At 38.3% G+C, this 27,321-nt stretch overlaps 4 protein-coding genes across 6 annotated transcripts; 1 reads left to right on the forward strand and 3 right to left on the reverse strand.

Moving 5' to 3' along the window:
* Positions 1-119: 119 nt before the first annotated feature.
* On the reverse strand, positions 120-6,337 carry LOC124640606 (adenylate cyclase type 10-like). The gene is made up of 4 exons (XM_047178445.1): positions 6,042-6,337; positions 1,136-5,879; positions 886-1,050; positions 120-560 (listed from the first exon to the last, which is right to left on the reverse strand). Exons 1-4 carry the CDS (start codon positions 6,335-6,337, stop codon positions 372-374), a joined length of 5,394 nt encoding a protein of 1,797 aa, XP_047034401.1. The 3' UTR covers positions 120-371.
* An 844-nt stretch (positions 6,338-7,181) lies between these two features.
* Positions 7,182-14,627, forward strand: LOC124640960 (cysteine sulfinic acid decarboxylase-like). Its single transcript, XM_047178944.1, has 8 exons — positions 7,182-7,354; positions 9,218-9,399; positions 10,320-10,542; positions 11,197-11,448; positions 12,683-12,747; positions 13,071-13,260; positions 13,692-13,925; positions 14,248-14,627. Exons 1-8 carry the CDS (start codon positions 7,247-7,249, stop codon positions 14,440-14,442), a joined length of 1,449 nt encoding a protein of 482 aa, XP_047034900.1. The 5' UTR covers positions 7,182-7,246; the 3' UTR covers positions 14,443-14,627.
* On the reverse strand, positions 14,621-15,998 carry LOC124640962 (microvitellogenin-like). Its single transcript, XM_047178945.1, has one exon. It carries the CDS (start codon positions 15,996-15,998, stop codon positions 14,688-14,690), a length of 1,311 nt encoding a protein of 436 aa, XP_047034901.1. The 3' UTR covers positions 14,621-14,687.
* Positions 15,999-16,867: 869 nt separating this feature from the next.
* On the reverse strand, positions 16,868-24,052 carry LOC124640986 (proclotting enzyme). 3 transcript variants are annotated; one of them, XM_047178986.1, is made up of 9 exons: positions 23,972-24,052; positions 23,687-23,885; positions 23,241-23,341; positions 20,415-20,551; positions 20,167-20,300; positions 18,797-18,965; positions 18,144-18,388; positions 17,453-17,613; positions 16,868-17,086 (listed from the first exon to the last, which is right to left on the reverse strand). In XM_047178986.1, the coding sequence occupies exons 2-9, from the start codon at positions 23,751-23,753 to the stop codon at positions 16,925-16,927; spliced, it is 1,176 nt and encodes a 391-aa protein (XP_047034942.1). In that variant the 5' UTR covers positions 23,754-23,885; positions 23,972-24,052; the 3' UTR covers positions 16,868-16,924. The 3 variants fall into 3 exon arrangements, with proteins under 3 accessions (XP_047034942.1, XP_047034944.1, XP_047034943.1); XM_047178988.1 differs by lacking the exons at positions 23,241-23,341; positions 23,687-23,885; positions 23,972-24,052 and adding an exon at positions 22,980-23,073; XM_047178987.1 differs by lacking the exons at positions 23,241-23,341; positions 23,687-23,885; positions 23,972-24,052 and adding an exon at positions 22,789-22,882.
* Between the last annotated feature and the right edge of the window lie 3,269 nt (positions 24,053-27,321).

Raw genomic sequence — 27,321 nt, forward strand, 5'->3', positions numbered from 1 at the left:
CAGTGTTAAGTTTTTAACGCTTTTAGTTAACTTGGAACTCTCGTCTTTTAAGATCTTTTTTTTTTGGCACTGTCTTCTTAACGGTTCCACCTGCGTCCTGTGGGAACTACTTTAGGCACCCAGTGGTTTTTTTAAATAAAAAAATGAGTACTGACTAGGTGCAGAAAAAGAGAAGTTAAGTTTTAAAATACTTATATTATTTTATTCGTATAAAACATTATGCTTAATTACTGTTTTACATTCCAAAGGTTTGAATTGATTCCATGGGAGAAACGGGTACATACGCATGAGGTCACGTTTCAGAGAATAGGATACATAATATTGAATTGAATTTTGATTTATGTGAACGTAAACTTGAAACTAGTTAAATTTTATCGTCTTGTGGTACTGATTCTATACATGATTTGGTGCCAAGAATTTTGTGCGTACTCTGTACCCTCCCGCCAATGCACGAATCGTCCTGTGCGCGCATTTTGTATCCAGAACACTGAGTTTGTATTCGTTGCGCGAACCATGGCTTCTTCGAGGCGGTTGTGCATCTTCTTTGCTTCTTCTGAAGCCTGCAAATATGGATTAGAAATGACGAAATTATATAAATTATCAATTTATCCCACTTGTAATGAAAGTGCTACACACAACTAAGCACAACATTTTACAGACCTAAATTGCAGAACTAAATTCACACACTATAAAAGAAAGCTATTATACTACTACTATCTTTTATTAAACGCCTTCCTCGCTTCTAACTATTTTGCTGTGCCCATCAGGGTCCATAATTGTGACTATCATTTTATATTTTCCACCGAATGGTTATGGAATGCAATAAACGATGTGATATGATACTATTTCATAAATTATTTCAGACAAAGTTGCAAAGTTTCATACTTGATTAAAGATGACGGTGGCAGCTGCATGTCGGCCAGATAACATTGACGAGTTGGCTCTCAGTAGGCACCAGCGAGGGTACAAGGCTCGCAACTGACGAGCGTCGTTTTCCAACCGAGCTAGTTCTCTGTCCGCTATCGAACGTAATTCCATCAGATCCACCACCTAATGAAAATCAAAAGTTATTATAATTTCACTTTTTGGATATGTATCTCATAGCATTACTTTCTCATAACGGAGTCTTGGATACCTTTCGCAAATCGTCCATCTTTCTTGCCAAACTTTCAAGCATCCCTTCAGCTAGTCTCATTGAACTCAAAAGTGTGGACATCGACCCATCATCTTGATGCGATGCCCAGCTTAAAGCCTCAGACTCGAAACGTTTCGCCTTCCTTTCTGAATCCGCTCTTAGCCAATAGGTCCACAGTCCTACAACCAGTCGGCGCCGACTAGGCCCTGCTGATTTACCTCTACTAATTGCATATTCAGCAAATCGACTTATCTCCTGTGGTGATTCAAGTTGAAATCCTGCATCTAGTATCATATCCATACACAGAGCATAATACCATGTTTCAGAGTCATATGACATATGATCTTGTTGATTAGCACGTAGGGCAAATTGCAAGATGTCGATAGCTTCTGTAATTCGCCGACGGGTAAGAAGGATATAGAATAAGTCTGGTATTAGGTCCAAAGATACATCTTCAGCTTGCAAGAACCGACTAACAGCTAATGCACGGAAGCCAGAGCGGATAGTTGGCGCCAATTCACCTCTGGCCATCCGAGCTCGAAAGGTTGCCATAAAAAGTTTTCCAACGGCAAAAAGTTCATCAGCCTGAATTGGGTTTGCAAATGATTTCAAAGAGTGGGCTGCCATTTGTTCTATTTCTGCAGTAGCTTCTGGTGTGCCGCGGTCCAATTCTACTTGTATAGCGTTACAATACGTGTCGCATGTATTCACTACGGAACACTCAAAATTTTGTACTATGTTTAGGGCACGGATAGCCGTCATCCTTGTAACTCTTTCATCTCCCAGCATGGAGTATAATAAAGTGGCTGTGTTCAAACAGAACACTGAGTCTGACTTTAGTATTGCTTTGTGTAAACGATGTTTTTGCCTTTGAAATTTGAAAACCTTTGTGATATTTTTCAATTTTAAATATTCAGGGACCTTATGTAAATTGATGTTATAAAGTTGTGTTGCATGATCCGTTTCAATTTTAGCTGCAGATAGATTTCCCATTACGAGGCACGCGGAAGCTCTTAGTGAATAAATTTTTCCTAAATATCGCTTTTTTTCGAAACTATCTAAGTGGCTAACTGAGTAACACATCCCTTCGGCTTCATCGAGCTTGGCAAATACATTTTCAACATTATTGCTCAGGATGCACAAATAAGAGTACTTAATCAGGAATTCGATAGCTTTTGATTTTAAATCCGCACGTTGTGCGTGGTGGACAACTTGTTCACTAATAGTTATATTTAACTCCGCACAGGTACATCTGGCAAAATTTGTTGCTGATACACCTTTTTCAATATTGACGGTAAAAGTTTTTTTCGATTTGTCATTTTTAATTTCTTCGAAAACTTCTTGACTATCAACAATACCAAGGTTCTGCCAGTCACTAGGAGTATCGGCTTCGGTGACCTCACGAAGCATATCGAAAATCTTAAATTTTATAACGTCTTCAGAACTAGTTTCGTTATTAAAAATGTGTGTCATAGTAACTTTTTTAATTGATTTTTGGTTGCTTTGAGCCGTGCTTGTTATATCCATACTGCCTCTTGCTTTCAAAATAGGTGTTACTTGAGATTGCCTCATATCAAATTGTGTGCTTTCTTTTGAAATGCTAGGTAGCTTTATTTCACTAGGTGATTTGATTGTTAGTAATGATTCTTTTACAACATTTGTTTCCGATTTAGCTTGATATAAATTAATAGAGCTCTGTTGTTTAGAAGTAACTTCTTCATCTTCTTGCGACTCTTCATCTGAACTTTTGTCTCTGCCTATGGTAGTAACTGATGAATCACTTGAGGGACTAATTACTGGTTCTTCTCCATGTAAACTTAATAATGATTGAACTACCATAACAGTCCCACCACAGTCTGTGCACTTTTGTTTATTATTTTCTAAGTAATTGACAATCCGTGTGTGAAATTCCTTTTTTTGATTAATTGGTAACAGTTCGTAACATGTTTTTCTCGAGTTTTTGCTTCTGAATCGCATTAATTTACAAAATGCATACTTAGGTAGATCGTGAACGTTTTCTGAGTCGTATTCGAAACTACATTCACAAACAAGATTGGGATTATAGGATGAGTTGCTGGGAAATATAGATGAAGTAGAAGTGCCTCTGCGACCATATTTATACATAGAGTCCGCGTTTGCACACGATAGGATTCGTAAAGAAAAAAGTCTTTTGATTGCTTTCGCTGTAACTATATCATTATTTTCATACATGATATTTTCTAAGAGATCCCTCGGTATGAAGTTACCTATTACTGATGCAATTTTTAAAAGCAGTTGTTGATAAGGCGTCAATGAATCAATTTGTATCATAATTAATGCATCTAAATTGTGGGCATTTATATTTGTATTCAGTTCTTGTTCGTCAGTAACTATACATATGCCTATGTCTTCTTTTGCATCATTTTGTATGAGTCTGTCAAGGTCATCTTGATTTTTACCATCCAATGCCTGTGGGTGTAGAAGAGCGGGATCTGGAAATTGTAAGTCTGCTGATTCCCAGTCACTTAGTTCAGTATCTTGTATCCTATTGATTTCAATTGCTCCGGTAGAAAATAAATGAATGATGAAGCTCTCAACAAGTCCCGGCATACCTTTACATTTATTTCGTAAGGCAACACATAAGTCATTCGAGACAGCGTCTACGTCTAATATTTGGCAAGCTAAAGCAGGGATCCATTCTGGTTCCAAAGGTCCTAAACATATTTTCCTAACACTATTATTTATAAATACACTATAGAGCCAATTGTGTACAGCACTAAATTTTCCACGTGATACGGATATGACCAGAAATATTTTCATTGAGCTGAACATCAATGATATGTATTCCCAGGAAAATGAATCCAAATTTTGTAAATCGTCTAAAAATATGACAATCGTTTCTGGTATCGCATTAATTAATTTCTGAAACATGAATTTAGCCTTTTCTTTTCGCTTAGCTTCATCTAATGAATGAGCTCCTTCGTAATAAGCGAAACGTACTTTAATTACATTATTCAAAAAGCATAGGTCATCAGAGTAGATTTTTAATAATTGCACTATTTTTTCTTCTTTTGCAAAGGCCTCTAGAGGTTCTTCAAGCTCAAGTATTTGATTAATAATCTGGCTCAAAGCTAAATAGGCAGTTGCAGAATGTATGGAAGTTAAGGTTAACGAACATACACGAAATCCATTATTTTTGGCACGGCGCGCCATCCATTCTAGCAATCTACTTTTTCCGATTCGTGATTCACCTACCATTAGGAGAGCATCAAAACTTCTATAAGTTGACTTACTATCTTCCAGCCAGCTGTCAAAATATTCAATTTCATCACCACGATTAAGAAGTGGGGGAATCATTGGTATATCGTACATCTCTTTAACTCTAATATCTTCCGAGTATTCATATATTTTTCCAGGTTTGACAATACCTTTTAATTCAATAGTAGGTTGAAGTGTAAACCCGTTTTTGGACATTTTACTTTTGACAAAAGTTGTTTCATCACAAGTGATTTTATTTCGGAATCCACACATAAGCCGTGCTGCCTTGTTGACAATAGCACCAATTACTGTAAATTCTCTGCGAAGAGGATGACCTACCACGCCACAATATACTTGACCAGTCGTCACACCAATTGACACTTCTAAAACTCCATCCAGTGCAGATACGGATTTTTTTATACTGTAGGCACACTTCAATGCGGCCTGAGCTTCAGATTCGTGTTTGAAGCCCCGTAATCCGAAAACGACCAAAATCATGACGTCTTTATCAAAAAGAATTATTTTATTAACGCATCCCATTGATTTGTATACTATTTCACAGGTTATCTGATAAGAATTGTTAACAATTGTTATTAATTGGGTAAATGAACATTCTCTTGGCTTAAGAGTCACAAATAAAATTGAAACTTGACGCATTTCAGTCAGGTATTCCAGTGGTTGATGTGCATCAACTTGAGTCAGAACCGGTCTGATCATAAATCTGCGAATTTCAGATCCTATATTTTTTTCTTCAGCGACCAAAATTGCTTTACGTAAGTTAAGTGCTTCGCTTTTCCTTAAAGCATCGGCAACGTTAGAACTTTTCGATGAGTCTAATATGAAATCAGGCAGACTCTCTATTGCACTGAACGGCTTTTTGCTTTGCCTGACCAAATTTCCAAAGCCAGCGAATGGTTTTGTGACGTTGCTTTCATGAGGATCATAAAGAATAGACTTTATTGTTACATATCCGTTGTCATGAATAATGTGATCATAATTTCTGGAGTAGCAATGCCCCCATGCGGTGGGGGTCAATTTTACTTCCCCCGAAGCACAGAGACTTTCAGCAGCTTTAGCTTCGATTACAGGTAAGCCAAAAATAATGTAGCTCATGTCTATTCCAGTTCCTACAGGTGCAAATATAAGATTGCCAGCAGATATGGCAAGTTTTACTTTTAAGTTAACTTTAACATCAGTTTCATACACCGCGTAGGAATGTTGTATAATTAGAGCACAAGCTATAACTGTGTGAATGGTGTGACATAAAAATGAACGTTTATCAGTTTTCCAAAGCGCTAAGAAAGCGTCTCCAGCGAATTTTATGATGTCACCACCGTGTCCATAGATGAGCTCGATGAGTGCGCCAAGGTACGTGTTCAGAGTTACAGTTAGTCTGTAGGTGCCGCCTTTGCCAGTGTTATTATATCTTTCCGAGAGAGCTGTATAGCCTGAAACATCGGCCATGAGGAGAACGCCAACAAATCTTTTCGTATCTGTTGAATCGAATCTGAAAAAAAAAGTTTGTTTTAAAATAGGTACTAATGTACCTATTAAGATCATCAGATTTGACCACTTTAAATGTAGGTATCAGAAATATATAACAGAAAATGATCCTGAAAAGTTTAACCCTACACAAATTTTTCTCAATTACACTATATGTATACTTTACTTGTCTATTAAGAGTATTTCATCAGGAACCAAAGTCGATAGGATAAGAGTCTGTTTCTTAGTCAGTTGCACTTCAATGTCTTGGTCAACTTTGTCAGCATCGCTCTTTCTCTCGAATAGTTCCTCGACCCAGTTTTTAACATCTTTGTATTTCGGTTCATATTCATCCAATTCTTCATCGAATATATCCTGACCTCGACGTGACATCCTCCGACTGTAGGTTCTCCATTTTTCAGTGCTCGCCATAACACTTGTGGAGTTTCTCCTGGCACCTCTTTTGTTCTTGAGGAAATTCATTTTATTTTTTTGTTTTGGTACGGAATGAACGTGAATTTTGAGCGGGGTCCGGATGATTTGTAACAGTCACTTAACACTTAACCTAGTGTCATCAGCAATCTAGTAGGCCACCCTGTAGAATAATATTTGTAATCGTATCTTTCCGAAAACATAAAATATCTCTACAGCGCATGGGACCATTGATTGAGATTTTTGACACATAGTTTACTTATGTCATGTTATATGACTATGGACGTATTTATCTCGTGTTTATGACGTTGTTTAAAACTTCATAGTGTTGTGTTTAGAACTCTTTGTTAGAAAACCTGACTTCTTCCTGTTGTTATAAAAACTTCGGGAGACGCGGACTACGATTACAAGAGCAGTTGGTGTACGCTGATTGCCCCGTCTAATTGTTCGTGTTAATCCTTCACAATAATGTTTTTCTATCTAAATACAAATCATCATTTACGTTTAAAACTACCAATGGTGAATGATTACGTAGGTACCGTAGTACGTGCGTATAAATAAAAGCTGCCCATTGTTTACAAAATATTCCATCACTTAACAGTTATGATTTTATCATAACTTTCCATTACAATTCTGATTACTCGTTCAATATGAACACAATATCTATAATTATAATAAAATGTCAATACAAGTAGATACCCAGTTGATTATTTACATGTCTTTGACCCACAGCAATATTACATAGGCCGACACCCATTGCAAACAATTAGAGTTCTTAATTACCTACAATAAATATTGATAGTACGAAGAGTAAACTAATTTGACCTTTGTGCAATAAAATATGACTGAACAATGTAAATTGTTTGTTGTGTTGAATGCATTGTGCGTCTGGCCCGTGCCAGTACGGCATTCTCTATTGGCCTGCGCACACGCAAGTGTGGGCCAAGTGATCGTGTAGCGATGGAGCCGAACGGTACATCGTTTTTAGATAAAGTGCTCAGTTTAGTCAAAGAAGAAAGGGCTGACAGTGTTCCGCTACTAAGATTCAAACACCCGAAGGAATTGGAGGTACTTGTCAATTGTTTTGTCGTTCTAATACGGTATTTTCTTGAAATTCATGTTATAATAAATCCTACCCAACTATTACTTAGGTACTCTATTAACGTTTCTAATTCAATTATGAAAGTACCTATATAATAACCCTATCTATTTTTTAATTAAAAATACAATAAATAAACTCGAACTACTGCCAAGCTCTGTTAGCTTCGTAGTCTGATAAAAGAAATATCACATTTAGAACATTCTTCGCGTATCATCTTCCGGTGATCGTAGGTGCCTTGATCGATATCGTATGACAGCTCGAATCAGGAAGCCCATATTAAAAAAAACACTGGTATTTATTCAGGTACTCTGATCTCATCTACCTACATGTGTATGTACATCTACACGGTAGTCAATTTCCATAGAATACCAATTTCAAGCAATAATAACAAGGCCGTGCGTTTATAGCTTCACTAGCTTTTGCCCGCGACTTCGTTCGCGTGGAATAGTGATTTCCGGCAGATTTTTGGTTTTACCCACATAGTTCCCGATCTCGCGGGATTTTTGAGAAGTTCCCGCTCCCGCAGGATTTTTGGGATAAAAACTATCCTATGTCCTTTCTCGAGTTCCAAACTATGTCTGTACCAAATTTCATCCAAATCGGTTCAGTAGTTTAGGCGTGACGGAAAGACAGATAGACAGAGTTATTATCGCATTTTTAGCCCGTTTTTGTTGCCCGTTTACATTTTTCTGATGGTTTTTCCGATGAAATAAAACAATAACATGAACCGAACACGTGTAATGACACCATTGCGCGATTAACGCCATCTATCTACGGAGCATAGGAACAGCTCGCCATTTGACCAATAGATGGCACTGTATGTCCGTAATAAATTTTATTTTTTATTTTTATTTTTTGTAATAAAAACTATCCTATGTCCTTTCTCAAGTTTCAAACTATGTCTGTACCAAATTTCACACAAATCGGTTTAGTAGTTTAGGCGTGAAGAAAAGACAGACAGACAGACAGAAAGACAGACAGACAGACAGACAGAGTTACTTTCGCATTTATAATATTAGTTTGGATTAAAAACAAACTGTAATAGGCCCAAGTTCACTTCAAGCATGTTTATGCTGTCGCTATACTTGGGCCTTAAAGTACATGGTCTCCTCATATGGCCATAGTCATAGCTGGCAAGTATTTACACCAAGCAGATACACCAGATTTTCTTAATGATTTCATAATATAGGACTGTCACAAAGAATTACCAACCGCTTTACTCACTGTTCCTTTAGCTATACCTACTTACTGAACGCCATCATAAGAAACAAGACACCTAACTTAAGTAAAAATAGATAGGCAAAATGTCTAGGCAAGAAGGTAAACCCTGATTAAAATGTAAAGCCAGTATGTTAATACGCAAACCTTGCCGTAGTTGTACCTTCATTGCGAAGCGATGAAAGCAGAAACTTGTTGCAATCGATAGAATATTACTAGCGATATTTCATTAGGACTTGTAGGCCTTCACATACTCATAAAGGTCTCAGTTATTTTACTGTTCGATTAGATCTTTATTAGGGACTTTTGAAATACAGCTCAAGTTGTCAGCATTTTTATATTTATCATGCCTTAATATAATACCACGAGGGATATTAAATGTCGAGTTTTAAGATGGACAGCAGCATCTCTGAAGCTCAAAAATGTCCCATTCTGCGCTCACTAACACGCATGGCCAATGGTGACTACGGGCAAGGTTTTTGTCCAGTTATGAAGTTTTAAGGCTGGGGCGATGACAACGCGGCAAAACGTCTCTAAAAGAAAACAAATCATTAATGATTTTTGGCAAAACGTAACCAAATCAAACTTAGAAAACACTTTTCTCGTTCCAGGCAATTTTGGACCTGGACGTGACTAAGGGCGTAAATGACAAGGACCTGGTGCAATGCGTGCGCGAAGTGTTGAAGTACAGCGTGAAGACTCACAAGGCTACCTTCAGGAACCAGCTGTTCTGTGGCACAGATCCCTACGGGCTGGCCGGGGCATGGATCTCAGAAGCTTGTAATACTAGTCAGTAGGTATACAGATTATATTAATTTTATTGAGAGACGTTATAAAGATTTGGTTCAAGAGACAGATGGAAATCTTCTACCGCTCTTGCCCCACGAAGGAGTTATTTCAAGTAAACGCAAAGAAAAGATTGCATTCATCCTCAGAACGAATAGTTAGGCTTAGTTGAAACCATTAGACCTACGCGGCTCAGAAGTTTGTTTGGTTAAACTCGCTTATCTCATTAACCCATTTACCGAGGAATGCTTCCCTTGATCAAATGTTTAAAGAACTGCACATGAGACACGGGTGACAGCAAGGCGTTTAAAAAAATCTTTTTATTAGAGTCAGATGGTTCTACTCAATCAGAATCACAATCTAACTATAAATAGGTAATTCCAACAGCGGATAAGGTTAACAAGTAATTGCAACGTCCTTACGCCCAGAATGCAGTTTCTAATTTGTTAATACCTGTAACCAGTTCCTAAGTTAGAACATTTTCTCGCCAATGTGCAATATTTGTGAACGAGTAAGACTTGTCTTCTATAGTTATTAAATAGTGTTAAAACTTTCATAAACATGACCTGGATAGGTCCCGCTTTCTAGTATTGACTCCACCTTTGTTTTATGAGCTAGGCAAGACGTGATGGGTCATGGCGACCGTAAGGCGTTTTAAATAAGTATACAAAGAACAATAAAAATGGGGTTTTAATGTCCAAAGCTCTTGCAAGACTGGTTATAGAATGACTACGGGAAAATGTAGTTTTATTGTTAGATTGCTTCGATTGTAAAATAAAGAATTGAAAAATGACGTGGTGGTCAATGGTCAACCTTTGTGGTAAGTGTGTCTTCTATATTTAGGGCACCAAGATCATTGTGACCTCGGAGTCAATTAATATTCTGGATTGAAATTACGTGTTTGTAAACTTTTTTCCTATTTCTCAGGTACACATTTGAAGTGGGTCCAGTTTTCACGCTCATTGAGCTAAAACTCTTGGGTCACATACATAAACTGTTCGGAATACCCAATGGGGATGGTATCTTTAGTCCTGGGGGCAGTATATCCATACTTTATGGGATGGTGGCTGCGAGGTACAAAGCCTTCCCTGACATCAAGGCCAAAGGCATGAGGAATCTGCCAGAGATGGTCATATTTACTTCTGAAGATGTAAGTCGAAAATGATTATTTCTTTAGAGTCTTCAGAGTTTTGCTATACCTAGGGCTGCCATCTCGAATTTCGCCAAACCCGGACAAACATTAAAAAAACCCGGACATTTGGCGTAAATCGCATTTTTTCCACGAACGAAAAATAATACGTAATTTGTAATCCATTTACTATTAACATATACTTAAATTAAATGAGGTGTTTCCTTACATAAAAAGTGTCCGGGTTTTCCCCGGACACTTCTTGAAACCCCGCCCGGACGGCCCCCGGACGGCCTCCAAACGAGGACAAATCCGGGGAAACCCGGAGGGATGGCAGCCCTAGCTATACCTATGGATGTGGTAGATACCTCTAGAGTAAAATACCTTCTTACCCAGCTTTAAAAATGCTTGCAGATGTGGTGTTTTTGTTTACTATCTATTAGTTAGAATAAAACCTAGAGATTTAGCACAAAAGCGTAAAACTTGAATACGCAGGAACTTCAGAGCTATTATATTCATAGCTTAATTTAATCGTCAAATAATCATTTAAGATCGTAGATCGTATACCTGAGTTTTACTCTGATCAAGTTTCTTGTGATGAGGACAGACTCAAAAGCCTTCTAAAGAAAAGCCCTCAAATTATTTGCAATGAAGGTTTTACCCTATCATTTTCAGAGTCACTACGCCATCAAAAAAGCAGCTCACTGGCTGGGCTTCGGCACGGAATCCATTCGGATCATACCAACTAATGACATAGGACAGATGTTGATCCATAAGCTAGAAGAGGCTATTCAGAAAGAACTGGATCTTGGCAGATGTCCTGTGTTCGTGAATGCTACAGCTGGGACTACGGTGTTAGGTGCTATTGATGATTTAGACGCCGTGGCTGATGTGTGTGAGAAGCATGGCGTTTGGATGCATGTTGATGTGAGTTGATAAACGAATTAATCTGAGAGAATATAGGATAATTTGCCATGGGATTTAGTTTTAAGAAATAGATAACAAAGAGCTTATACTAGCTTTCTTGGTATACTCTCCTTGCTATATAGTATCCTTTTTCACCCTACGTCCCCCGCTTATCTCAACAGTCGTTTTGAGTTTGTTTGTGATACGCATTCAAGATCACTCAGGTCATCAGAAAATCTAAAACTGAAGATGCCAGTGCACTTCACGTCATTTTACGACAAATCGTTCGTTGTGCAGGCCACTCGTCTGTGGAATGCACTGCCAGTGGCAATAAGACGGGCGCAGTCGATCGCAGTGTTCAAAAAAATGGTGAAGGATCACTATCTGGCTCATTGACTACTGTCGCTGTATTGTTATTCTTTTATCTTATTTTTTTTTTCTATTATTATTACATGTATTTTATATATTTTATCGTTTATTGACTATTTATTTTCTATATCATCATCCTCCGAGCCTTTTTCCCAAACTATGTTGGGGTCGGCTTCCAGTCTAACCGGATTCAGCTGAGTACCAGTGCTTTACAAGAAGCGACTGCCTATCTGACCTCCTCAACCCAGTTACCCGGGCAACCCGATACCCCTTGGTTAGACTGGTGTCAGACTTACTGGCTTCTGACTACCCGTAACGACTGCCAACGATGTTCAATGACAGCCGGGACCTACAGTTTAACGTGCCATCCGAAACACATTTATTGGTGTCTAAGATATACTTAGAAAGTACATACGAACTTAGAAAAGTTGCATTGGTACTTGCCTGACCTGGAATCGAACCCGCGCCCTCATACTCGAGAGGTTGGTTCTTTGCCCACTAGGCCACCACGACTTTTTTTATATCTTTCTATATCTTTAGTATTTATTGTATATTTATCAATTATATGTACACCCTAAACTACCCTTTTTCAAACTATTCTCCAGATAAACTCCATCCAAAGGTTGTCTGGAAGAAATTGCTGATTAGCGATAAGACCGCCATTTGTACTCTTCTTTGTGTATTGTGTTGTCCTGTGTTGTAAATTTTCTTTTTTCTTGGTGTACAATGAAGCATAATCTATCTATCTATCTATCTATAGTTAGAGTTGTCGTAAAGTGATTGGGCAGTTTTGAGACGCGTCTGGTGTAAGCTGCTGACAGCTCTTTCTTACTCTATGTTACTTCAATATTATTTTTCTAATTCTTTTTTTTTATGTATGTTCCAGGCTTGCTGGGGAGGCAGTTTAATGCTCTCGCCTAAATACAAAACCAAACTCAAAGGCATAGAAAGGTACAGAATAATATCTACTTTAACGTTATAAACATGACCACCTGTAGTAAGTTTCGGCTATCCTTTTATGTATAAGGTAGAAGGTCGTTTAGATTTTACCTTATGGAAATTTTAAGTTCTATAAAATACACTCAGTCCCCATTTTACTGGTTACCGCCAGATAAAAGTTGCTAACAATTTCTGACAGACGTTGCTGTCCTGTGAAATCAAGATATGTATATATTTTATCTGTCAGATAGGCTATCAGAGACTTTATCAGTGATCGGTGAAACTGGCCATGAAGTAAAAAAAAACAGATATTAATAAAGCAATTAACATTCCAGAGCCAACTCAATATCGTGGAACCCTCACAAGATGGCGGGCGCTCCGCTGCAATGTTCAGTGTTCATGGTGAGAGACAAAGGCTTGTTGCACGAGGCGAACTCTGCGGCAGCCCAGTATCTGTTCCAACAGGACAAGTTCTATGACGTGTCCTATGATACCGGGGACAAGAGTGTGCAGTGTGGGAGGAAGGTACGTCACATATTTTGTCTATAAATTTGTTAAATGTTTATGAAAAAATAATAAATCCCTAATCAAGTACCTAACCCAGTCAAGCATACTTTGAGACTCAAGACCCAATTTTGGGGAGAAAATGTCCTAAGTAAATGTCGTAATCTAAAATATGGTCTACTGTTTTATTTCGCTCAAGGTTCAATCGTCATGGAAAAGTCTACCAAGACCTATCGCACTTTTCTTCATGTTGAAAAATATTTTCAATTTATTATATTTCTGTCGTATAAAGATAACTCTAATCATCCAAGCAGAAATTTAAGAGAACTGGAAATTTATTTGCAGGCACGATATGAGGATTCATATCAGTCAAAAGAAACAGCAACCCCAAACAACAATTCGCATAACCAAAACATGTGTAGCTATTAACGAATAACTTTACCAATTTCCAGATCGACGCCTTCAAACTATGGATGATGTGGAAAGCTCGAGGGGATCTCGGCCTCAACAAACTAGCAGACCAGACGATGGTTACAGCACAGTTCTGTCTGAACACCGTCGCTAAGAGGGAAGGCTTCAAACTAGTGTCCGAAGTACTGCAGTGTCCTAACGTGTGCTTCTGGTACATTCCGACGTTTATGAGGGAGAAGGAACAGGATCAAGGATGGTGGGATACCATGCATAAGGTAAGAAAACGATATTCTTGAAAAAAAAAATGTTTTTGATTTCTGAGGTCCTTGAGGAAACTCAAGGGGGTAAAATATAAGAAAATGAAATTTGTATGTTTTTTCCATGTTTGCGATTCCCGCTTGGGCTATTTGCCTAATCACAACTAAAGAATTGATAGATTCGCAGTTTAGTCTGATTTTGATAATACAATATATTATACACAAATATTTGTATGTACAGCCATACAATGAATTGTTAGATTTAATATAATAAATACATAAATTAATAATGGATTTCATACTTTTGCATTGATTAATAATACAAAATTTCCATCCCCAGATAACTCCAAAAATAAAGGAACTTCTTACATTAAACTCGCAGCTGATGGTAGCTTACTCCCCCCTACGTAACTACAAGAATTTCTTCCGCCTCGCCTTCACGTTCCACCCAGCAGTCTCGGAAGACCAAGTGATGAGCATGCTGCAGTCCATAGAACAATGTGGAGAGACCGTTACCTTGTCCATGCTGTCGTAAGATCTTTGTGTTATAACTGTGGAATATGCTCGTACATATGAGAATCTGAATATTTCATCATCAGACCATAACATATTAGTGTTAGATATGAACATTGATAATCCAAACTATCTTAATTGTTAAGTGAATGTGAGTGTGCGCTATACACTAAAACAGCATAAGAAATAAAACAATCAAATATTTTATCACAGTTTTTTATTTATGCACAGTCATTTTTCAATTAAGGTGTATGTAACTTCTGTTATCTATATTTCTATAATCCCCTTTTCCCATACCTTTGTGTTATCATAAATAACCCAATTTAAGGTGTTGTTTTGGCCACGAGGGTCGCCGTTGTGACCCCAAAGTAGTCTGTCGCCATTAGAGTCTACATTTACATCCATCTTTAATGCCTGGTGATGTTCGCAATTTATTAAACGAAACACTAGAGTTTCATCTTTCATGAGTGGCTCAACAAAATATTGATGGTTAGTCTCATTGTCGTTGCTGGAACCCAATGCTTTTCTATCTCCCAAACTATCAGTTTCGGCATCTAATTTTAAATACATGTTATTTTCCATATTGCACATTTTAAATACAACGTTACCATTTACCCACATAGGCAGGAACTTCCAACTGACGTTTTTACTTGTTTTATCAGCACGATCTCCCGAAGCAAATCTATCATTATGAGAATCAACGTCTGAATTTAATTTCAAAGCTTGTTGGTATTCCATATTCGTAATTGTTACGGCGTCTCCCTTAAAAATAAGGTTAAAGGCAGCTGGGAAACTGTTGCCGATAATTTGACTATCTTCACTGTTCCATAGTTTGTAAGCATATGCCATGACATTAGGCTTAGCTTCACGTATAAGTTTGTTAACAACTTCACCTATGGCTGGCCTTCCAGTGTCGTTATTCATATTTTTTGTCAAATCCAGGGCAACATCGTAAGATCCTGTAGCGATGTTGTTATAAAGGTGGTCTTTTACTGCCGTCAGATTAAGAAATGCAAGTTCGCTGTCAAATAAAGTTAAGCCTCGGAGCCCAGCTGGTAAGGTGTACTTCGGGCAGTGAAATATAGCTTTCTTATTCAATTCGTTTACAAGATTTTTACTGTATTGAGAATCCCTTTCAAATCCATACGTAATAACTTGGCCGAGGTCGGAATTCACCATACGCGCAATGTCTTTAGCACAACTGGTGTTGATAGGAGCTCCCATGATCGTGACGGTTTTGACTGAATTGTCCTTGATGTAGCTGCTAGTATCACAGTTTGTGTAATTAACGACTGGGATCCTATTCGGTATTTTCCTGTCGCGGTCAGCACCATTGCTCACGAGTTGATACACATGGTTGACGTTATAACAATCCGAGAAGCCGCTAATGCCGGCTGTGGTAGTAATCCTGCCTTCGCCCCAGTAGTCCACATGTTCTATCAAGTTGTTGAGTGAGAGCGGTATCTTCACTAAGTTGTATTCTCCCAAATAAGGCACCTCGGAGTAAGGGTAAGTTTTGTCCTTATTAGTAATGTAGTTTGGTCTTCGAGCCAGCTTCCAAGCGGATATGGAGTGCATATTTGAAATTTCACTTATTGTTTACCTGAAAATTAAAGGAAACAAATAAGCCCATGGGATTTTGTGTGGGTGGTGTTACCCCACACGAAGTATTTATCCTGTTTGTAGACGAACCCACGATTTAAGTAAATGTGAGAGTTTGTCATTCATGGTGTTCAAATAACGAATCTAAAAATGTACAACTATAAAGAGCCAAACTTCAGGGATTCTCTTCACATTGGTGACAAAAATATGAACCAACTTACCAATTAACACTTGCACCAGTAATTCTGCCCTTGCAGGTCAGCGGTCCCTTATATATCAATCATTGTTGACTTATCATGTGGTTGTATCAACCACAAGCAACCTTCCCAAGGACCAGCCACAAATTGATAAGACCAATACATATTGAGAAATAATTTTAGGTACCTACCTATAGGAGCATGAGTAGTTATAGATAAGAATAAACCTAAATATTTTAAGTGGATTGTGTCTGTCATATTCTCTCATGAGGATAGGTAGAATTATCTGTTTGTAGCTCATTTTAAAGTTATTTCTCAGAAGGTGTAATTATGATAGCAGGTCGCAGGAATACGTGCAAAGATGCATACACGCAGTAGATACCATTATAGGTACCAATATTTTTACATGGTTTGACTGTACCTACGGCACGTACGCTCATTATGATCATTATTTTACTTCACATGTACTTTCTTATGACTTGGGTAAATCATTAGGTTCCTCCCAATAAAGTTCGACATAACTTGATCGCCAATTGTTTCTACCTTATGATAAGTAGAATTGTATAGGGCTCGTCAAGTGCGAGTCTGTAAGAATATATCTTTCTACTTTTACATAAAAAAACTAGTCTACATAATAAAAACAATATATAGTTCATATTATAAACTTTTATTTCAAATAATTATAGAACAGATATTTTCTTCTTGCTAGAAGCGCGCATTCTGAGCGATCCATCCTAGGTATTTGTCAACGCGTGCGTACAACCCAGGGTGGTTGGGCTCTCCGCAACGTAGGCCCCAGGAGACCACTCCGACGGCAGTCCAGCGCCCGCTGGGCATCTGGTACATCAGGGGACCACCACTGTCACCCTATGAACAGATATTGACATGCTGTAAGTTTTGATGCGTGTCGCTGAAAACTGCGAAAAGTAGCGAACTTTGGGGGAGGTTTTATCTAGCAGTGGACGTCTTTCGGCTGAAACGAAGACGGTATAAGATTCTATAGTTACAGCCTTTTGCCGATTCGGTGTTATCTGCTTTCTGAAGCATGTTAAGTAAGCACATAATTTTAAGGACAAGGCTAAATCACCAAATTATCGTTGTTTTAAAGGTATTGGAAAACACTAAGAATTTCATCAAACATATAGGCTTTATAATTTAAGTTAAACTACTAGGTACTGAATATTTTTGACCACAACTTACTCCAACATATCAAGAAAAAAGTCCTGAATATACCTGACAAGCATCCTTTCCTCCTTCCCGTCCACCAGCGCAGAGGGTTTCATTGAAGATACTGTCTGTGAAGGCGGCTACACACTCGTCGTGGTCCCACACAGGGACCGTGACTTCCATCAGCACGTTGCTGTGAGGACCGCCGTACCATTGTGTGCCCCAACCTGAGAAACAAAAAAAAAAGATTAATAAATATGTACTGTTGGAATCAGGAAATCCAGTAAATGCCGGCGATGCAAGAGCATAATAGAGATACTTTGCGGATTCCAAGGGATTTAAGTCACCAGTCTGGAAACAGTCATACCAAACTAAATCGCTCTAAACACAAAGTAGCTTTTTGGTACTTATTACAAAACTTTCTTTGTCTTTGTGGGATGCATACAACCTAAACACTACGGAGAAACTTCTCATAGAGAAGTAGTAAGTTAGTAAGTGCGCTATAATTTACATCAATATATTGTGTTAACAAAATATGAGACATAAGTGCTTTAGAGATTCTGTCATATAAGTAGAATGTGCTAAGTGTCTTTTACAATTCATTATTGTGTGTTTTCTCCCTATCACTAGAAGTTGTGAGTGACGCAGAAAGCACTTAAATTTCCATCTACAAAGAGCACAAAATCCGCCAAGAGGGCTTACGAAAATAATTCTATTATTGATTTTACCAAGGTATATAAAAAATAATCATAATCACCAATAACTATAGCCGGTTCACCAGTCAGTTCCAAATTCATTGGTGGCAGACATATCGGCCATACATAAGTGTTGAACACGGCTGGTCGGTCTAATTTCAAGATGGCGATGTCGTTCTTATAGTTGGAGATCTCGAAGGCTTCGTGCTGTCTGATCTCTGAGACCCTGAAGTTGTAGGTGCGAGAGTCGTTGTTGCGTTTGAAGTCGTACTCGCCAAGACGAACGAATAGTTCTTCTGCTTTCCATCTAGAAAAGTAATAACGGAACATTTAGGACTAAAAGTGCTGGATTTAGTTAAGACTCCAGCACTTTGACACTTGTTAGAGCTAGGCCGATATGCATTAGGCATACGTAGATTATCTACGTATGCCTAATGCATGATGAATATGATAATGCATGAATAATGATGACGATGAAAATAGTTCGTATTGGATGTTTTTAGAACCAACACAGAATTTAGGTAATTGTAGTCGAGTCTGCGGAATAGTTCAAGCGTGTTAACGCGAGGATTAACTTATGGAACACGAAAAATTCTATAAGGACATGGTTGGGTTTTATACTCATCAACTATTTTCCGCTGCGCACATAGCGACCCCGCACGCATTTGATGATTTTCATGGTTTTTAATTTTTGCTAGGATTTACTCCAGCCTACCTCCTAGTGCAATGAGCAGCAGTCATGACATGTCTGTCAGTGATGAGCACACCACCGCAGTACTGCTCGAAGCCTTCCGGGGTGATGGAGGCCATCCACGGCCATTCCCGAGGGTTGGCCTGCCGGGCGCCCAGCACGCGGCCTTGCTGACGAGTGCTGAGGCCACAACCTGAGAAAAAAAGAGGGTTGGTAAATCATAAGAGACCTTGGAACCCCAGCACAGAAACTATTTAATCCAAATCCAAGCCAAAAACTACTAGACCTGAGGATACAGTGAGCTGGTTTTGCGTGAATCGGATTGTCAATAATAATCAACAAAATGTAGGGAATGTGTAACTTAAATATCAAGACGACCAACACCTTAGTCTGCCCGTGACCATGGATGCTGTAAAGGATCCGAAACGTCGGGATTAAATAATATTAATATATCCGGGATAAAATCCGTAAAAGTGGTTTTATTAGGTCTTTTCGAATCATAATATTTTTTGTTTGGCTAAGAATTGTAATTTCAAATTAATTTTATTTAAAAAACATAGAATTCTCCTTCCAAAAGTAGTCATTAGTTAATTGATTAGTGCTACATCGTCATCGCATTTCAATCTTCTTCTTTATCATGGATACGTTAAAAAATCAAGTAACTATGGAATATGCTACCGTGGTGTAGCAACGCGGCACAAGCGGCACGTAACATCAATGACGTTTACGGAGCTAACACTGCTAACCAACGCACCACGTGTTATTGGTGTCTTCGCTTCCGTTTTGGAAGTTCGACCTGAAAGTTGAACCGAAGAGTTTGGTCGACAACGATGAATTAAAGACGATTGTGGAAGCTGATGATACACAATCTACGGCTAAAGCTTTCGACGTTAGCGTCAAAACAATATTGATCCATTTGCGTCAAATTGGCAAATGGGCGTCCCACAAACTCAATGAACGCTAGCGCGAAGTACGCGTCGAGACGTGCCTTGCACTGCTCAACAGACACACAAATGAATGATTTTTTCCGTCGTCCGCCAGTCACCAGACCTTGCCCCCACACACTACAACTTTTTCCAGAATTTGGATAAGTTTTTGTCGGGTAAAAAATTCAGTACCCGAGAGTAGACCAGACCAGTTTGACTTATGGCATAATTGTAGATCAAACGAACATTGATTTTATTTTTAAGAGTTATCTCAAATTATTAGGCAGGTAATATTAGTCTGACTTCCCAAAAAAGAGTACGTTCTCAATTCGGCGGCGTATTTTCTTGTTTATTGTTTTTTGTGTGGTGACTCAGAACGGCTATCTGAGTTAGTAGAATTTTGGTAGCGGATTAGAGGATGACAGACGTAAACCATTGTTCTGAACAGAAATATAAATATTCACGTACCTCTAGTCTCGGCTCTGGTAACCTTAATGAGAGCTTCATTCTGTTCCTCCCTGGGTGCTGTGGCAGGCAGATCTCCCGCCAACCCTTCAGCGCCGCCGCGAGTCATATCATCTGGGCAGCACGCTCCTACGGAACTGAGATATTTATCGAGATAAGTAAGTCAAAGGTAGCAAGGACTGACACCTGCAATTCTCTACGACAGTAGGTACATATTTTTTTCAAAGTTGGTAAAAAAATCATAAACTCACTTTTGGTTGATAATGCAGACGTAATCCATGAACTTGATAAAGTCATTTCGGAACTCCTCCTGGATACAGTGACGAAGGGGTCGGCAGTGACCTGTCTTGCCGTTAGGCAGGACGCAGCCTTGGTGCGCCATGTTAACCTAGAACAGTTTATTTTTATTCCAGGATTTGTATAAAGCTTAATTAGGTACCCAAGTTTTGGTAGGTTCAAAGGTAAAAAAATAGAGAGCCATCAAACAGGTACAGATTCAGGCTCAAGAATAGAAAATAACGTAGATTAAAGAAATATGAAAAACCCTACACAGGAATGAAACTAGACTCTTCGCCCAGCTGCTCTTTATCAAACTACCAACGAATAAGCAGTGGTGGTGAATTGTAGATGTACTGCTAAAATGAAATCAAAAGGAATATATTAAGGTAGGTACTTGGGCAGTGGCGGATTAAGAGTATCCGAGGCCCTAAGCACAGAGCCTGTGTAGACCCCCTATTACTTAAATGGAAATAGAAGGTTGAAGAAATTGACCGAGCAAAGCGAGAGTGATGCACATGTAGTTTCAAATGCGCGAGCGAAGCGAGCGCGAAATTTTTTTCGGACTCGTACGGAGGTAAAATTTATCCCAAACGTACTTAATTTTTTGTTTGTTGACAAATGCAAAAACGAAGGCACATAGTTTCTGAATACGCGAGCGAAGCGAGCGCGAAATTTTAATTATTTTTATTATAAACTCAGAACCAAAATTACGTACAATGTAGCCCAAACGTACTTAACTTTTAATTTGTTGACAAATGTAAAAACGAGGACATATAGTTTTTGAAAACGCGAGCGAAGCGAGCGGGAAATCTTGATTATGTTTTAAGACTCAGAACTAAAATTTCGTAAAAGGGCTACATTTCAAACCTTCATTTCTTTCTGTTGGACAAGTAAGATGGATAACGTAAGATCGATAACAACGTCCGCGGACTTAACCGGTGGTCCGCGGACCACTTGGAATGCCTCCAGGCACCACCAGCCCACCACCACCAGGACCACTGATCTAAAGCATCCAAAATTTTCGGATATGTTTGTTATATTGCACTCGTAGTTACAGCGTGAGCTTCCCAACGACTGTACGATAGCGACTTCGGAACGCTATCGTTGCCTATTAATTCTTTGCCCAACGATGAGTAGAAGCCGAAAAAAAATTGTATAACAACTGCACAATTGAAAAAAAAAATCACTGCGATCGTACAACAATCTACAGCACTGCGACCAATCAAGTTTAGAGGCGGGGGTGTATGAAGGGTCACTCCCGAACTGCTCGCGCCTTGTGATTTCGGATATATTGTGGATGAATCTCGATAAAATGTAGGTATAAAATGAAACGCCAGCAGAGGATGGAGGCCCCTGGAGAACAGGGGCCCCAAGCACGTGCTTGTTGTGCTTATAGGGTTAATCCGCCACTGTACTTGGGAGTAACCACTTGTCTATGAGAATAGAGTTTCTATTGCATACAAACATTCACACAAAACATTATCATGCCCCTAATTTGGAATCATTAGAGGTCTTGTGTCAAGAGTTAATGATAGGATCGTGACGGCGTCATTGTACGAGTCGGTGCTTAGAACACAAATACTAAACGCATATTCTTTGCAGAGAGAGGCTAATTAAGCTAGAGCTTATTTAGAATGTAAGATTTACAAACACGATGTGCAATATGCCAATATTTGCGTTAGTTAGACCTTACGACAGGTTTAATTGCCCTCCATTACCTGTTAAAATCAATTAATCTTTAAATTTTATAGTTATTGTCTTTCCAAATGACCTGTAATTGGCTCGAGACAATCCTAAAATACCATTGCAGTGCAAGAAAGAAACACACCGTCAACTATAAAGCTACGATTCTTACACACTTGCTTACTATCTATCCTGTATGCAAATTCGCTAACACACAGGTCAGCCTCGGAAATTCGCCTAATTGCTCATGTTTTACAAGCGTAATGATGTTGTTATACCAGGAATCGGTTACAAAACACGCTAGAGCTGGCGCCAGCAACAAAGTCGGGGCGAATACAACAACTAATTGAATACGACATTTTCTAACTATGTAGTTGCCGCTTGAAGGCTGTAGGCGTGAAATTGAATGCTCTGGCTTATGTCTTTATACAACGAGAGATAGAGATGATTCTATGGGGATATTTTGTAGAAAATTAAGCAAGGTATTAATTAATATACAAGTTAACTAATGAATATTTGTGGCCTTGTGGCATCGATCAGAAAAGGCGGGTAAAACGTGCATCAGTAGCTATTAATTGCTGGAAAAGGTGACTAGGGTCCTTCGGCACATGTAAATAGTTTAGACAATCGGTTCTCAGCAATATTATTTATATAAATACTTACATTGTAATTCATATTATACATATCAACTTTGTTTTATATTTTAACACCATTGTGTCTGCAAATAAATTTAGAAACAATGGAAATATTTAAAACCTACTGGTACCTAAGAACCTAGTTAGTATTTCACACTGCGTTGAACAAAGTATTTCAAATATTATGGCGTTTGTTATAATTATAACACACCTACTTACCTAATATTACGTCAGCTTCCTGCATTCAAACTGAACTAAATTATAACTTTTTGACAGCAAGATTGCTTTGGACAACATGTTCTAGATCTGATAGGACTTTAAATCCGTTTTTCCCTGCTAACGCTTTATATAAAGTTTTGGTTTCCTGACCCCTAACTTGAAGCCCAAATCCTAACAAGATCAAGCAAGGCAAGGCAAGATCGAACTGTCTGCAATTATTATAATTATTTATTTTTCCACAAAAAGAGTTTCTGTATTTACCTGATTGTCGTTTATTGCGATAAAGCGTTTGGACCGTCCACCGCCGATGTGTAGGCCACCTTCCTCGAGAATCTCTTGCCATGTTGGATCCAACAACTTGGCTGTAAGAGGTGAAGGGAAAGGAACGATGAGAGGAAGCAAAATAAGAAAATGAACTTTGGAAGGCAAAATACTATAAAGGCAGAACTCAGAAAGACTTAATAAGCATAGTGATTTAAAACTCTCACAGGCCAGTGTCGGAGTAGGTAAGCGCGGGGCTCATAGTAAAATAGCGGGTCTTAAAATCCTGCTAAAGAGCCAAACCTCCAATAAAATTACAGTTCAGAACTTTTAGATTAGAACCAGATACTTTCTATATGTATAGATAATCTGGCACTGACAAGCCCATACACTGGTCAAATTAAACGCTACGGGCGTTTCACAAGAACACACAATAAAATACTCACACTTATAATCATCTTCACTAACACTGGCACTTAACACAGTCCCAAATAAAAACAAAAGAAGCAACATATTCAATGATCATTCATTCCAGGAGTTCACGCGATTGTGGAGTATCGAGACCAATTGGGACGGATGGCCGGATACCGCAGATGATAAGTACATAATCCACAGGATGCCATTGAGCTGATAGTGGATATTTTGCTGCAAATGACGGAAAATAGATACAGCCCGCATGTATTCGGACAGTTCAAGGTTGGCAAAATAATTTACATGTACCACTAGGTTACCATTTTGATCCTTTTTCCTTCTTTGCAGACTGTCTCTGTTCGCAGAATCATTGAGTCACTCAGATATGCATATGTATGAGTTTCTTTTCGCCGAGAACACAAATTAATGCAAAGCTAATACTAAGAGGTGAATTAACACGTCACCAAGTTACTGTTAAATGATCTAGCCAGATATTTTGGAACAATTAAGCGAAAATAAAATTAAGTGCTGGGGCCCGATTCTCCTAATTTTACTTAAGCGACACACGATTCATGTTCGACTCGATTCGACTGAGATCCAATCCCGACTCGATTACGATTGAAGCGTATGAGGCATTCCGCTATTTTTTCTTTGAAATAAACGTTTTTATCATTTTCTGTCATTCAATAATGAATCATTTTGTCTGCAAATGATTTACGATTGCAAAATGATTGTACAGCAAACTACCGTATAGACCAAAATCACCAAAATAGCAGACCAATCGCACACCAATCAAATGTCAATCGAATACGATTGGTCTTTTATTAGTAGCAGAATGCCCGATATGCTTAAAACTGCTATTGCGATCATATTGCGATTCGATTTCCATTCGATTTTGACATTATTAACTTAGGAGAATCGGGCCCCAGAACGTGTTGCTGAATTAATAAAGATTACACTGATAAAGATTAATGGCATTCAGTACCAATTATGGCTTTATTAATGTCATTCAATAACATTTAACACTCCCTAAACTGGTATAGGTACCTACGAAAACATTATCATGAAACTATCTAACTACGTGCAGACCTATATTCTAAATATTATGTACTCCAAAGTAATTGAAGACAATTTTGTAACCGTTATCCGCAACGATGTCATAAAATAGTAGTTAAATTTAATCTAATACATTTTCTGGTCCGTGGGTGATCATTAAATTCCAGCTAAGTTGCAAAAGGTACATCAGTGGCGAAACCAGAATTCCTTGCGGCGATTGTTTGGTCCGAAGTGTATGCAAATGCTCAAATATTCGTCAACGCCCATTATACTGTTATGATAATAACTACATTGAATTTAAGTTATCCTGAGGCACCTCTTATTACTCAAACTCGTTGCTCTATAATGTCCGCGACTTGTATAATGAAGGTACTTTGTTTATCTACTGTAACTGTTAAACAAAATTAGCTTTGTTGAGATTGTTTCAAATTAAAAATGAAAAAAAGACGACCGAATCTAGTCTTGTAGCGTAAGTTTATAGCGCTGAGCGATATTTAATTAAAATATATAAGCAATTCAAAGAAAAGCAGCAAATCGGAGAAGATCCTTTTGATATGTTTTAAGTAAGAATTTAAATATCAGTTTTAGACAAAAGTGCATGTCGATTAACCTCAATATTGTAAACACTTTGATTTTACCAATATCATCCCCAGAGCCTTTTTCCCAACTATGTTGGGGTCGGCTTCCAGTCTAACCGGATGTAAATAGCTCAGAACCAGTGTTTTACAAGGAGCGACTGCCCTATCTGACCCCATCTGAATATTCCCTATATAGTTACCATTTTTTCAACATACATTATAGCGAAACAACTTCTCAAATTATACAGGAATAAAATGCTTTCAAACCCTGATTCTTCAATTAAGAAACAGCTCACCTTGATTGTCGGCCCATAACATTTGTCAAAGACAAAACTAAACCGATGGAGATCGAAACTAAAGCAGTGCAGATTTATTGGCGGCTTGAAAAACGGCCTGGACACTCGTATTAAGGTTTAACCGAGCTATGCAAATAACTACAGTCGCACGTCGAACCTGGATATTGGGACGCAATTAAAATACTCGCCTTATTAACTTGACACTACGTGGCGATGTGCAGAAGTTCTGTTTATTGCAATAATGGTACACGACATTAATGGTTAGGAAAACAGCAAGTTGTTCTATGGCAATTTTGAGGAAAGAGGAATGATAGACTTCGTTATCAATCTATGTAGAAAAAAAAAACTAAAAATGTATCACTTAGGTACAGTGAATTACATTAAAAAATCAGGAACTAGTGGTTAAATGTGACCTGCTAAACTTTCTAATACAAAACAATAACATTTCAATTTACTGTACACACTATACATATATACAAACTTAAACTACTTATCTTAAAAACTAAAAATAAAATACTATATACAAAATGTATATAAACATAAAACATAATATAAAAGGGCATCGATCAGGCGTCGAAGTATTCCTCCACATCACTGTCCTCCGGAAACGTGCCCAGAAGACTGGCTGCATTGCCACGTTGAATGGCAATGCTAATTCTTTGTCCAAAGAATAAGCCAGCTCTCTGGTCACGCGAAGCGTCGACAAGCCTTTTCGCGATGTCCTTGTAAAGTAACCGCGAACTCGGGCCCCACGGTCCGAGCGTTTCGACCCCAAACGGCTCAAAACTTATTTGCGCCGCTTGGACTGTTGTTTTACAATAATCTTCGGAGTTAATTAAACAAAGGGTCAAAAAAATACTTTGTGGTATACTCCCACGAATGCCCACGCCTCCACGCCATGTCACGCCTCGTATCATCCAGGTAAAAGCAAAAAAAAATATTTTTTAGTTAACCTTCTGCATATTGTCATGGTGTATCAGACAGGTCGGTGTGCGCCGGCGCCGCCGCTGCACCTATGCATCTAGTTAGGTAAGTCCTCGCACAATTTACTGTTTCCTTTTTAATGAACCCTTTATTGTTGCTAAATATTTTACCATTTAGGGCTTCAATGAGCTTTTTAATTTCCGGAAGATGTAGCGAGTAGCAATTAGTATTTTGTGCCCATACGCCGTTTGTGTTGTTTCCTTGACTGCCAATTGCTTCCGGGATGACTTAGTAATTCACGCAAATTGTGTAAAGGAGTAACTGCACAAGTAAATACAAGCAGTTTAATTAATAATTAATAGGCAATTATCATTATGTATTTTAAAATTTTATTAGGATTTTATGTTTCGCGCAAAATGTTAAGTGTTGTGTAGGTACTAGTCGTTAACAACTAGATGGTATCGTCGTTGTGCAATTGTTTTTATATTGAATTAAGGACGGCAAGAATGTCTTTGTGGTTACCTACTTATAATTTTCATCAGCTTCATGAAAATCATTAGTTGCTTTCCCGAAAAGGAGAAGGTTCTCAATTCGTCGGATTTTTTGTTGGTGTATAATGTCATAATAATGACTCAGTGAAATAATTCTACGGAGTTTTCAAAGGATTGTAGGAAGGATGTAAAGTAGCAACACAAATTACCTTATCCCAAAGATTTTCTTACAGCACGTGGATAATGTTTTTTTGTGTGGGTTTTTATGTTATTCTGATATATCCTTGCAAACATTCGCGTTTGATGAAACTATCCAGTGTTACGA

The sequence above is a fragment of the Helicoverpa zea genome, chromosome 21, assembly GCF_022581195.2.
Source record: "Helicoverpa zea isolate HzStark_Cry1AcR chromosome 21, ilHelZeax1.1, whole genome shotgun sequence".
NCBI classification, from domain to species: domain Eukaryota; kingdom Metazoa; phylum Arthropoda; class Insecta; order Lepidoptera; family Noctuidae; genus Helicoverpa; species Helicoverpa zea.